Here is a 14,926-nt window from a genome sequence, read left to right as displayed (position 1 = left end):
CTAGAAATAGTGCTTCCTCAAGATCCAGCCAGACCACTCCTAGGCATATATCCAAAAGAGGCTCAAGTACACAAAAAGGACATTTGTTCAACCATGTTTGTAGCAGCTTTATTTGTGATAGCCAGAAGCTGGAAACAACCCAGATGCCCCTCAACTAAAGAATGGATACAGAAATTGTGGTACATCTACACAATGGAATATTACTCAGCAATGAAAAATAAGGAAATCATGAAATTTGCAGGTAAATGGTGGGATCTGGAAAGGATCATCCTGAGTGAGTTGTCCCAGAAGCAAAAACACACACATGATATATACACACTCATATAGACATACAACATAGGACAAACCCACTAAAACCTGTGCATCTAAAGAAACTAAGCAAGAGAGAGGACCCTAACTAAAATGTCCACTCCCCATCTGGAAAGGCAAAGAGGAGGGACATCAGAAGAAGAAGAAAACAGGAAACAACCTAGGAACCTACCACAGAGGACCTCTGAAAGCCTCTGCCCTACAGACTATCAAAGCAGATGCTGAGCCTGATGGGCAACTGTTGGGCAGAGTGAATGGAATTTTAGGTAAGAACTGGGAAATAGTAAGAGCTGGAGAGGACAGGGTCTCCACAAGGAGAGCAACAGAACAAGAAAATTTGAACACAGGGAACTTCCCAGAGACTCATACTCCAACCAATGACTATTCATAGAGATAACCCAGAACCCCAAAACAGATGTAGCCAGGGCAGTTCAGAGTCCAATTGGGTTACATAGTAATGTGAAGAGGGACTGCCTCTGACATAATCTGATTGGCCTGCTCTTTGATCACCTCCCCCTGGGGGGGAGCAGCCTTACCAGGCCATAGTAGAGGACAATGCAGCCACTTTTGATGTGAACTGATAGACTAAGATCAGAAAGGAGAGGAGAACCTCCCCTATCAGTGGACTTGTGGAGTGGCATGCATGCAGAGGGAGGAGGGAGTGTGGGATTGGGAGGGGAGGAGGGAGGGGCCTATGGGGGGATGCGGAATGAATAAAGTGTAATTGACGAAAAATTAAAAAAAATAAAAAAATAAACTCTAAAAAAAAAAGAAATTCTCAACATACTTAGCCATCAGAGAGATGCAAATCAAAACGACCCTGAGATTTCACCTTACACCCAAAAGAATGGCTAAGATCAAAAACTCAAGTGACAACACATGCTGGAGAGGTTGTGGAGAAAGGGGAACTCTCCTCCATTGCTGGTGGGAATGTAAACTTGCACAATCATTTTGGAAATCAATCTGGTACTTCCTCAGACAATCAGGCATACTGCTTCCTCAAGATCCAACTATACCACTCCTAGGCATATATCCAAAAAATGCTCAAGCCCACAACAAAGACATTTGCTCAACTGTGTTTGTCGCAGCTTTATTCATAATAGCCAGAACCTGGAAACAACCCAAATGTCCAACAATGGAGGAATGGATACAAATATTGTGGTATTTTTACACAATGGAATACTACTCAGCAATTAAAAACAAGGAAAACATGAATTTTGCAGGCAAATGGTGGGATCTAGAAAAAAGTCATCCTGAATGAGGGATCCCAGGAGCAGAAAGACACACATGGTATATAGTCACTTATAAGTGGGTACTAGACCTATAAGATAGGATAAACATACTAAAATCTGTACACCTAAATGAGATAAACAAGAAAGAAGACCAGGGGTAAGATGATCAATCCTCACCTAGAAATACAATGGGGATCAACATTGAAAGTAGGAGAAAACAAGTAACAGGACAGGAGCCTACCGCAGAGTGCATCTGAAAAACTACCTAGCAGTGTATCAAAGCAGATGCTGAGACTCATAACCAAACCTTTGGCAGAGTACAGCAAATCATATGAAAGAAGAGGGAGTTAGTATGACCTAAAAGGGACAGGATCTCCACAAAGACCAAATATATCAGGGCACAGGGGTCTTCTATGAGACTGTTACTCCAACCAAGGACCATGCATGGATATAACCTATAACTTCTGCTCAGATGTAGCCCATGGTATCTCAGTATCCAAGCAGGTTCCCTAGTAAGGGTGACAAGAATTATTTCTGGCATGAACTCAGTGACTGGCTCATTGAGCTTACCTCCAGCCTGAGGGAGGAACAGGCTTCTAGGCCACAGATAAGGACATTGCAGCTAGTCCTGAAGATACCTGATAAGCTAGGGTCAGATGGAAGGGGAGGAAGACCTCCCCTATCAGTGGACTTGGAAGAGGGAAGGGAGGAGATAAGGGAGAGAGAATGGGATTGGGAGAGAAAGATGGAGGGGGCTATGGCTGGGATACAAGTGAATGTCTTGTGATTAAAATTTAAAAAATAAATAAATAAGTAAAAATAAATAAATTAAAAAAGATTTTATAACCTAAAAAAATAAAATTTTATCATCTAAAAAGAAAAAAAATGAAGGGACAGCACATAATGGCAAGGTTGTAGTTGGGAGTGCAAACTTGTACAATGACTGTGAAAATCAATCTGATGCTTTCTCAGAAAACTGAGAATAGTTCTACCTCAAGACCAGCTATTCCACTCCTGGGCATATACCCAAAAGAAGTTCCACCATACTAAAAGTACACTTGCTCAACTGTGTTTCTAGCAGATTTATTAAAAAACTGGAAAAAACTCAGATGCCACTAGAAAGAAAGAAAGAAAGAAAGAAAGAAAGAAAGAAAGAAAGAAAGGAAGGAAGGAAGGAAGGAAGGAAGGAAGGAAGGAAGGAAGGAAGGAAGGAAGGAAGGAGAAGAAAAAGAAAGAAAGAAAGAAAGAAAGAAAGAAAGAAAGAAAGAAAGAAAGAAGAAAGAAAGAAGAAAGAAAGAAAGAAAGAAAGAAAGAAAGAAAGAAAGAAAGAAAGAAAGAAAGAAAGATGGCACATTTACACAATGGAAGACTACTCTTCTATTAAAAACAAAGATTTCAAGAAATATGCGGAACTATAGAAAATATCATACTGAGTGAGGTAACCCAAACCAAAAAAAAGACATACATGGTATATACTCACGTATAAGTGGATAGAAATTTTCTCTTTATATTGTAGGCTACTATTGTTTCCCTAGGGTGTCACCCAGAGGTAGTAGAAGATAAATCCCTATTGCACTTTGGTAAACGGACCTGGAAGACTCAAGTGATCTTCATATGCATTCTCTGAGGACTACCTTTCATAGTAACAGAAGACACCATACAAGCTTCCAAAGGAGGAGTAGAATCAATAATCATTTCCGGGGGCCTGGAGAGATGGCTCAATGGTTAGGAGCACTGGCTGCTCTTTCAAAGGACCTGGGTTCAATTCCCAGTTTCCACATGGCAGCTCACAACTCTCTGTAACTCCAGGTCCAGGAGACCTAACACCCTCAGTGCTCATATGACACTGACACTGATTACACACATTCAAGCAGGCAGAACACCCATGTACACAAATTAAAAGTATATAAATACTTTTAAAAAGTTCATTTCCAGTCATAATTCCTATGAGCTAAAACAATGACCAGCATACATGAAGCCACTAAGGGTGGAATAATGACATACACACTCCTATTGAACTTAGAGTCCATTCAAAAAGGGGTAAATCAAGCTTAGTACTCAAAACCTATCCAACTACCTGGGGCTAATTAATTCATGGATATTAGAGGAGAATGTACAGCCACCACTTCTTCTCACAGTGGGAGGACCCTCAGGAAGTTGAATCCAAAAAAGAGAGAGGACCACCTAATTTGTGTTTCTCACACAACCTGTTTCATCCAAGGATGCAGAGAGACAGTGAAGAGTGAGTGCTTTTGAACATTACTAGAGGAGACTAGGAAACATGTAAGTAACCTTATACAAGAGTTTCTCACAAAATTGTGCAATTTGTTAATTTCACCTAATACTAATGGGAAATAATTGCTCAGGTGGAAATGAGTCCCACAGGGAAACATGATGACTATTTTGTCTGGTTCCACTTTATTAGTTCACCTCATTTAATGAAAAACTTTACAGACCAAGGCCTAAACCCATCCTGGGTATAAAATAAGAAATAGTAGCCAGGAGAGCCAAGATGGCACTGCTAGAGGGACACTATGACTGAGGAGCAGGACAACAGTGCCAGCACAGTTACCAAGAGACTAAACTCTGGGCCCTAAAACACCAGCGATTGTGATTCCCAGGTGAGAGGAACCCCCAGGGTGTGAGAAGAAATTGAGTCCATTTTCAGGTCACCCAGCTAAAAGCCAGAAGAGTTCCTGGGTCCCAGCAGGCACTCAGTCACCAGCCCAGAATCACTTGCCTGCATTTCCTAACCACCTTCTCAGGCAGAACTGTGGACACCAAAACACCGGAAAGTGAGATTTCCAGTTGGGAGAAGGAAACAATGGGGACAGACCTCAGGTCACCCAGTCAATACCAGGAAATGGTCCCAGGGATCACTGGGCTCATAGCCACCAGCCCAGAGTGGGGCACTCAGCTGCCAGCCCAGAGACCTGCTGCATGCCTGACTCTCCATCCCAGACAGAACTGTGTAGCCCAGGGCACCAGAAACTGGGGTTCCCTGTCATGAGAAAAACCTACAGTGAGAGAAACAGCATGTCCCAGCTTGGAACACTCAGCTAACACCCTCAACACACACACAGACACACACACATACAGAGACATACATATACATATACATATACATATACATATACATATACATATACGTATACGTATACATATACACAGACATATACATATACATATACATATACATATACATATACATATACATATACATATACATATACACAGACATACACACACACACACACACACACACACACACACACACGCACGCACGGAAAAGGTCCCAGCCCCTGCAGGGTGCCCAGGAGCCAACTTAGAGCCACCACTTGCCTTTGCCTGTGCTCTCTACATGCCATCCCAGATGGAACTTTGGAACCTAAAACACCACAGACTGGGTCTCCCTGTTGGAAGGAAACCCCATGGTGGAGGGGGGGGGCGGGGACATCTTGTCCCATCTCAGGACACCCAGCTCTGGAAAAGTTTCTGGGTCCTCACAGGCTCTAGCCTCTAGACACCTGCTGCACACTTGAGAGCTGTACTCATATGACACTGATTACTGCTTGGGTACTGGAGTACAGAGCTCCAACCTCAGAACTACAGAAGCCTGGGATCGCCGAAATCAGCCTCAAAGATATTGCTCCAAGGGACAACCAGTTATTCCTAAATAAACTGACGAAATAGTGGGACGCCCAGATGCTTAAAGATGGCTGTTCCTAGAAAACAATATAAGGACAATAGCAGCAGCTCACTGAATTCAGATCAAGAAACAGCAGCAGGACAGCTGTCTCCAGGACTTCTCCAGGAGAGAGGAGAGTCTGCCTGACTAGCAAAGATGACAATTACTGCCCAGGTCTACATGCCTGAGGTGAGCTCTCTCCAAAAATTCAAGGGGTCTTTTCTGAAACTGACAGCTCAACCAAGGACCATGCTTGGAGATAAACTAAAACCCCTGCACAGAGGTAGCCCATGAGAGCTAAGGCTACAAGTGGGTTCCCTAATAAGGGCAAGAGGGGCTGTCTCTGACATGAACTCAGTGGCTGGTTCATTGTTCACCTTCTAATGAGGGGATGGGGAACAGCCATAGCAGGCCACAGAATAAGACAATGCAGCCCGTTCTGATGAGACCTAACAGGACAAGATCAGATGGAAGGGGAGAAGGTCCAACCCTATCAGTGAACTGAGGGAGGGGCATGGGAGAAGAAGAGGAAGGGAGGGTGGGATTTGGAGAAGATGAGGGAGGAGAACATAGCTGGGAAACAAAGTGAATAAACTGTAATAAATAAATAAATGTCAGATGCATATATGCAGTAGATACAGACATATAGACCAAAGCATACCACATGACCAGTTACCCAGAGTTCCTCATCTTTCTGTGTGCTGATAATGCAATTCTGGGATTTTATATTTATACAGCTATTTATACTTGCAGTAATTAACTGTTTATTATATGAAAAAAAAAACCAAATCAGAGAATCAATGAAACCAAGAGGTGGTTCGATGAGAAAATCAAGAAGATAGAAGAACCATTAGACAAACTAATTAAAAGGCAGAGAGAGACACTATCTAAATCAGCAAAATCATAAACAAAAATGGGGACATAATGACAGACACTGAGGAAATTAAAAGCATCAGTAGGTCTGACTTCAAGAGCCTATACACCACAAAATTTGAAAATCTAAATGAAATGGACAATATTTTTGTAGATTTAACTTATGAAAGTTTGAAAATTCTTTTTTTTATTAATTACACTTTATTAATTTTGTATCCCCCCCATAAGCCTCTCCCTCCTCCCCTCCTGATCCCATCCTCCCTCCCATTTCTGCATGCATGCCACTCCACAAGTCCACTGATAGGGGAGGTTCTCCTCTCCTTTCTGATCTTAGTCTATCAGTTCTCGTCAAAAGTGGCTGCATTGTCCTCTTCTGTGGCCTGGTAGGGGTGCTACACCCCTCAGGGGGAGGTGATCAAAGAGCAGGCCAATCAGATTATGTCAGAGGCAGTCCCTCTTCCCATTACTAGGTAATCCACTTGGACACTTACCTGCCATGGGCTACATCTGTGCAGGGGTTCTAGGTGATCTCCATGAATAGTCCTTGGTTGAAATATGAGTCTCTGGGAAGTTCCCTGTGTTCAAATTTTCTTGTTCTGTTGCTCTCCTTGTGGAGACCCTGTCCTCTCCAGCTCTTACTATTTCCCAGTTCTTACCTAAAATTCCATTCACTCTGCCCGAGAGTTGGCCATCAGGCTCAGCATCTGCTTTGATAGTCTGCAGGGCAGAGGCTTTCAGAGGCCCTCTGTGGTATGTTCCTAGTTTGTTTCCTGATTTCTTCTTCTGGCTTTCAGAGGCCCTCTGTAGCAGGTTTCTAGGTTGTTTCCTATTTTCTTCTTCTTCTTCTTCTTCTTCTTCTTCTTCTTCTTCTTCTTCTTCTTCTTCTTCTTCTTCTTCTCCTCCTCCTCCTCCTCCTCCTCCTCCTCCTCCTCCTCCTCCTCCTCCTCCTCCTCCTCCTCCTCCTCTTCTTCTTCTTCTTCTTCTTCTTCTTCTTCTTCTGTCCATCCTCTTTGCCTTTCAGGTGGGGATTGAACATTTTAGTTAGGGTTCTCTCTCTTGCTTGGTTTCTTTAGATGCATAGATTTTGGTGGGTTTGTCCTACGTTGTATGTCTATATTAGTGAGTATATGCCATGTGTGTCTTTTTGCTTCTGGGACAACTCACTCAGGATGATCCTTTCCAGGTCCCACCATTTACCTGCAAATTTCATAATTTCCTTGTTTTTCATTGCTGAGTAGTATTCTATTGTATAGATGTACCATAATTTCTGTATCCATTCTTCAGTTGAGGGGCATCTGGGTTGTTTCCAGCTTCTGGCTATTACAAATAAAGCTGCTACAAACATGGTTTAGCAAATGTCCTTATTGTGTACTTGAGCCTCTTTTGGATATATGCCTAGGAGTGGTATGGCTGGATCTTGAGGAAGCGCTATTCCTAGTTGTCTGAGAAAGCGCCAGATTGATTTCCAGAGTGGTTGTAAAAGTTAACATTCCCACCAGCAGTGCAGAAGGGTTCCTCTTTCTCCACAACCTCTCCAGCATGTGTTGTCACTTGAGTTTTTGATCTTGGCCATTCTCATGGGTGTAAAGTGAAATCTCAGGGTTGTTTTGATTTGCATTTCCCTAATGGGTAATGAGGTTGAGCATTTCTTTAAGTGCTTCTCTGCCATTTGATATTGCTCTGTTGAGAATTCTCTGTTTAGCTCTGTTCCCCATTTTTTAAGTGGATTACTTGGTTTGCTCCTTTTCAGCTTGTTTAGTTCTTTATATATACTGGATATGAGTCCTCTGTCAGAAAATTCTTAATCTAAACTAATAAACTTGTGATGATGTATTCTTTGTAAATGATTTCAAATTCTGTCCTATTTTAGACAGATTCATCATATCCTAAAGGCATAACATGGACATATCTAAAGCCAGCATGACACTATAATTTCACTGATGCTTCTTGCTTGTACTGTATCCTCTCAGGGCAACACCACAACTTCTAAATCTCTTAACTTCACTTCTCACTTTTTATCTATATGCACCTGCATTGACAAAACTATACAAGATGGAGGCCACCTCTTTATTAATTTTCTGCTGAACATTTCATCAATTAGTCATGCATAGCAAATCTCAGGCAGAAGGGGAAGTGTGCAGGCCCAGGGCTGTGTGTAGTCTAGGCAGCTGCTGAGACTCTAGAGGAGGTTTGTGTTGGAGGCTGAAACACTGTGGGAGGATAGCTGCTACTCTGCTGACAGTAGTAATCTGCCAGGTCTTCAGCCTGCACACTGCTGATGCTGAGAGTGAAATCTGTCCCAGATCTACTCCCTGTGAAGCGATCAGGGACCCCAGTGTTTCGATTGGATGCATAGTAGATCAGCAGTTTAGGTGGCTGCCCTGGTTTCTGCTGGTACCAATGTACACTACTACCCACATTCTCACTGGATTTGCAGTTTAAGGTGATCCTGTCTCCTACAGATGTGGACACGATTTCAGAAGACTGGGTCATCACAATGTCCCCTTCAGCACCTGCAATCAGAAAAAGACTATTAGTATTCACATATACAAAAAATGAATTCCTGATGCAAATGTTAGGATCAAAAATGCCCTTTTTAATGGCACTGCCTGCATACTATTGGATTCCAATAGTAATTAACTGTTTCTCTACAAATGAATTACTTTGATGATATTCTAATAGTCTTTAATATCTCACCAGACATCCAGAGGAGCAGGAATATGAAGACCTGGGTCTGTGACTCCATCTTCGTGCCACTGCCTGTCTGATGCTTTTCAGTTCTCACTGCAAAGGCCTGGTTTATAAAATATGAGCAGATGGGCTGGCTTGTAGGGATTTATGCAAAGTAGCCATCAAATAAGAAAGGAAATAGCCTGGTTTCTCGGGTGTCAGAGTATCCAGGTTAAATCTACAGCAAAAATGATCATCCAAGAAAATAAGCAATCACTGGGGGCGGGAGGGGGGGGAAGTCAAGATAGAAGCTCAAGGACCAACTTAGAACTCTCAAACTGGAAATACTGAGATGCACTTATGACAGTCTTCCATTAAAAACCAAAGACCTTAAGACCAAGTCAATTTGACAGAAATAATACTAGAAAACTTTTGAAAACGATCCTAAGGAAATACTAAACATTCTGATCAACAACAGCGGGAAAAAATGGAAAAGGAAACAGAAGAAAGGAGAGAATGAAAGGGAATGGAGAAGATGAGATGGAAAAGGAAAGAAAGGAGAGGATACAGAGAAGGAAAGGGAAATCTGGATTGGAGAGGTATGGTAAATGTGGAGAGGAATGAGGACTGGAAAACATAAAAGAGTACAAATATTAAAACAGAAAGGTTAGGGGTAGAGTGTCAGGTCAGTTGTTAAGAATATTTTTTTCTATTGTAAAAGACTCAGGTTTGATTCCAAGCTGTTCTTTGATGATTCTCAGATATCTGTAATTCCAGTAATGGCACACACATGGTACACATACATATATACATACATACATACATATCTACACACACACACACACACACACACACACACACACATAGAGTTGGAAACGTGAGCCCTGAGTTCGGCTCCAGCTACTACTAGGACTGCTGCCTGCTGCCTTCATTCTTCTATCATGGATTCTAATCTTTGAAAGCCCCAATGATGACTTTCTTAAAAGTTGCTTTGCTCATGTTGTTTATTACAACAATAGAAAAATAACTGATGATAAGGGAGAGTCCATAAAGAGGATATTATACCTGAAAGAAGACACACACACAACATGAGAAATTTTATCTGGTCTTATAACACTGTAATACCCTCCTATATCCGTGGCCTCCAAAAGCAGTTGATCAGTTTGATTTTACAGAATGAAAGGATGGCATTAGTTAGCATATTGCTTACATTGGGCCTTGAGTTCCCCATTTCTTATATGTTATGTTTACTCATAAATATGAGATAAAAACCTGGAAAATAGAATCTATCAATGAACAATTGTACTTCTTTAGTATTGAGTGAGATATCCAGGTCTCTACATTTAAGAGCAGATAGGGAGAATTTAGAGTGGGATGTGACCCATGACAATGAGGCAGAGGAGACATATGGCTTAGAAGCAAAAGAATTACATGTACCTGTGATTTATAACTCCTATAATTTAAACATGAATATATAAACATGAACACAACTGTAGTAGGTTAATAGATGGTAAACTCAGTGAGATAAAGAACTTGTAGTAAATGAAGCAGGAAATAAAGAGAAAGAGGATGGTAAAGGATGTGTCTTATTTGGGATTACTGTTGCTTTGATAAAACATGAGCAAAAGCAACTTGAAAGAATGGGAAAATTTATTCTCCTTGCACTTCCATGTAAGAGTCCATCATTGAGGGAAGTCAGGGCTGAGATTCAAACGGAGAAGGAACCCAGAGGCAGAAGCTGAGCAGAGGCCATGGAGGAGTGCTGCTTACTTCATTCCTCCTCGTGGCTTGCTCAGGTTGCTCTGTTGAGGAGCCCAGGGTCACCATGAATGGCTGCATCACCTACAATGGACTGCATCCTACCCCATCGATGACTAATTAAGAAAATTCCCTGCAACTTGCCCCAAGCTCAGTAGTACTAAGGCATTTTCTCAAATGAAGGTTGTCCCTTCATTTGACACAATTTCAGTTTGTGTGTCAATTTGACATAAAATCTCATCAGTACTGGGTATACATATGGTTATGTGACCTAATCTCGAAAGATATTTGCTTATATAAAATCCAGTATTTTGTGTAATGAGTATATGAAAATACAATTAATATTTCAACAATCACAGGATAAGGAGCAGGATGGGTAGGAAGATGCTCTCTGAGGTTCTGCTGCTGCCCACGTGTGTTCTGTCCATATGCAGAACACATGGAGACTGTGGAATTTAGACAGGTGAATGTTCATCAGTTTCTTTGTTTACTTATTCAGGGTCTGCCACAAATTTGATGTATTCCTGCCTAGCTCCAGTGTACATTTATGTTACATAATTCCTCGTGGTTACTGTAAGTACTTTCAGTTTTACCAAATAACTCAGACAAACAAATTTTATATGTAGTTAAAATTTATTTGTAGGTAATATCAGAAGAAAATATAAAGAAAAATAAGGGCATTACTGGAATTTAAAGATTACCTATACTTAAAGAGAGTGGATAACACATGAAAAAAACATTTTTAAATTGTTTCCAAATGAATTATTCTGTTAATGAACATAACCCTAATAATGAGAATATTTTGTGTCAAATCACCTTTAAAACCATATTATCAAGATAGGCAAAAGAAGTGGAAAATAATTATTTAATTTTGACTCAAAATATTGCATCCCATAGAAGATTAAAGGACACATTGGCCCTTGAATGCTCTCCTAGACTTTCAAGTCTACTTGAGTAAGAAAAGGCTCACGGATCCTTGGACAGAGAGGAGAGTGCTTACCAGGCTGTGTAGAGATAAAATGTTTTCTGGCTCAGACACTGGCTGTCAGGCTGAGCTCTAAAGATTTCTGTATTGCAGGCTAATGCGTTGAAGAGGAGACTGCAACAGCCTTCACAGTAACAAATTGACACATCTTCAGTCTGGATGCTGATGGTGCTGAAACTGAACCCTGTCCTAGATCCAGGAGCAGTCAACATGCTTGGGAGTTACCAAGGTGAACAAATGGGTAGCCTTTCTCTGCTTTTGGTGGAATCAGGCTAAACAGTTGGTTGTGAGAGCTGTGTAGATAACACTGATTTTGTAGCTGATGGTGACCCTCTATGCTGCAGATATGGCCAGGGAGGATCTCTACTTCCATCAGTTTCCTCCATAAACTACTCTTATCTGGTCTCCCCCAGAAGAATCCTACAGTTCGTAGCTCCTCCTATAGGCAATCAGTGGAAATAATGTTAGCTCCAAGCTCTATAAGAGTGTTTTAATTCATGCACACAATCAATAGTATATCTAGAATTCCACAACTTGTAGTATATAGATGTGACCATGAGTTACAATCAGATCCAGATTTTATATCTGGATGGCTGGTGGTGGTGAGGAATGTGATAAAAAAAAATGTTTTGGCTGGTATTCCTTCTGTAAAGCAAAGGACACTGTCATCAAAACAAAACGAATGCCTACAGACTGGGAAAGAGTCTTCACCCAGCCTCTATCTGACAGACAGCTAATATCCAGTATATATAAAGAAATGAAGAAATTGAAAAACAGAAAATCAAGTAATCCAACTAAAAAATGGGGAAGAGAGCTAAACAGAATTCTCAATAGAGGAATATGGAAGGGCAGAGAAATACTTAAAGAAATGCTCAACCTCATTAGCCATCAGGGAAATGCAAATCAAAACACCCTGAGAATTCACCTTACACCCATAAGAATGGCCAAGATCAAAAACTCAAGTGAAAACACATGCTGGAGCCACTTTTGATGTGAACTGATAGACTAAGATCAGAAAGGAGAGGAGAACCTTCCCGATCAGAGGACTTGGGTAGTGGCATGCATGCAGAGGGAGGAGGGAGGGTGGGATTGGGAGGGGAGGAGGGAGTGGTTTATGGGGGGATGCAGAATGAATAAAGTGTAATTGATGAAAAATTTTAAAAAAAAATTAATGAAAAAAAAAGAAAACACATGCTGGAGAGGTTGTAGAAAAAGGCGAACCGTCCTCCACTACTGGTGGGAATGTAAACTTGTACAACCACTCTGGAAATCAATCTGGCGTTTTCTCAGACAACTAGGAATAGCGCTTCCTTGAGATCCAGCCATACCACTCCAAGGCATATATCCAAAACAGGTTCAAGTACACAAGGACATTTGCTCAACCATGTTTGTAGCAGCTTTATTTGTAATAGCCAGAAGCTGAAAACAACCCAGATGCCCCTCAACTAAAGAATAGATACAGAAATTTTGGTATATCTACACAATGGAATACTACTCAGCAATGAAAAACAAGGAAATCATGAAATTTGCAGGTAAATGGTGGGACCTGGAAAGGATCATACTGAGTGAGCTGTCTCAGAAGCATAAAGACACACACGGTATATACTCACTCATATAGATAAATAATATAGGATAAAACTACTAAAATCTGTACACCTAAAGAAACTAATCAAGAAGGAGATTTCCTCTGTAGCCTCATAAGGCAGCTCCCCCATCAGGGGTAGGTGATCAAAGAGCAGGCCAATCAGTTCTTGTCAGAGACAGTCTCTGTCCCCATTACTATGAACCCACTTGGACACTGAACTGCCATGGCCTACCTCTGAGCAGGAGTTCCAAAAAAATTTTTTTACTACTGGTATAAATATTGATGGAAATAAATCTACCAAGTATGAATTATACTGCTTGATATTATATTAAATACAGTTTAGTTTTATGATTTAATAGTGTCTAATAGTGTTTGAGTTTGGTCTGTTTTCCTTAATAATAGTTTCCTTTAATAGTGTTTGGCCTCTAGGGGTTCTCTTTATGTCACAGAAATAAAAGTTTTTACCTGAAAAAAAAAAGTCCTTAACCAACATTACCTTATTCACAATGTAAAACACTAAATTATCTTTTAATATTATATTAAATGATATTCATCTGAATTATGAATTTGGGGATACCCCTTAAAACTTTACAACCAAAGCAAATTCCTTGGTAGGAAATTGAAGTTTGGGGAAGTTAAGGGATTTGTCTAATGTCACACAAAATTCAGAAGATGCACAATCAAGATTCTAATCAAGTTCATCATCCCCAGCCTCGTACATCTAGAAAAACATGCTACCCAGAAAATATGACTGAAAACATACTCCTCATTAGGTTTCTGGGTGTGAATAAGGACATTAGCATATGGGTTGCATGCAGGGGAGTCCATTCCACTCTAAAACCACTACCAAGTGGATTAAGAACACAAGCTTACAATATGATCTTAACTGTGTGAATTTGCCAAGACTGAATCCTAAGAGGTCATTGTTTGCTAATGTACAACTGGCCTGTAGGCTCCCCAGACCACACACCAGCCTGGCTAGCTGACTGACTGTGCTCACAATCACTGGGTATATAACAAAAAGTTATTTTCATAAAGCTGACTTACTTAGGGTTAACATTGCTATGATGAAACATCATACAGAAGAAAGCATTTAACTGAGGGCTTGCTCACAGTTGCAGAAGGTTAGTCCATGGCCATCATGGCCAGAGCATGGTGGCAGGCAGGCAGGAATGGTTGTTAAGGACTTATATCCTGATCCACAGGCAGCAGCCAAGTGAGACACTATTTGTGGGTTTTTAAACTTCAAAGCCCACTCCAAATGACACATCTCTTCCACCAAGGCCACACCTCTCCAACAATGTCAAACCTCCTAATCCTTCCTAAACAGTCCACCAAGGGCAAAACAAGACAATTCAAATATATGAGCCTATTGGGGAGGGAAAATGTCTCATTCAAACCACAAAAATTCTTTTTATATTTTTCATGAAATTATGATGATGGCTAAAGAAACTCCATTTTATGCTGGGCATCCATCTTGGTACCCATTGGCTATTTTTCTCTGACTACAGTCCCTGGAAGATAAGTTTCCCATAACCCTGACTCTGTGACCTTCCCCCACCTGAAAATGTACAGATATGACCATCTACTTGTTATGATATGACCTACTACATTTTGGCTTCTGTAACCGACTCATGCACACAGTCAAGGACTGTTTTGATGTTGCTTTGACTTCCTAATCTTGGCAGACAGGCTCCTGGCTGGCTTTTGCAGACATTCAAGGTCTTCCCATGATTCTCTTCTTTAAAAATACCTTCCTTGCACCCACTTTCACATAGCAACCCCAAGGTTGTCTTGGAGATTGTTGTCCTGCTGGAAGTAATCAA

At 41.0% G+C, this 14,926-nt stretch overlaps 1 gene segment (V, D, J or C); it reads right to left on the bottom strand.

Moving 5' to 3' along the window:
- Positions 1–8,262: 8,262 nt before the first annotated feature.
- LOC110541287 (immunoglobulin kappa variable 4-1-like) lies at positions 8,263–8,866 on the bottom strand. The segment is given in 2 exon segments: positions 8,263–8,615; positions 8,800–8,866. Coding segments are annotated over 2 exon segments (402 nt in total).
- Between the last annotated feature and the right edge of the window lie 6,060 nt (positions 8,867–14,926).

The sequence above is a fragment of the Meriones unguiculatus genome, chromosome 5 (assembly GCF_030254825.1).
Source record: "Meriones unguiculatus strain TT.TT164.6M chromosome 5, Bangor_MerUng_6.1, whole genome shotgun sequence".
Taxonomy (NCBI): Eukaryota; Metazoa; Chordata; class Mammalia; order Rodentia; family Muridae; genus Meriones; species Meriones unguiculatus.
Note: the sequence above shows the minus strand (reverse complement) of the source record. Positions and strands in the feature narration are given on the sequence as shown.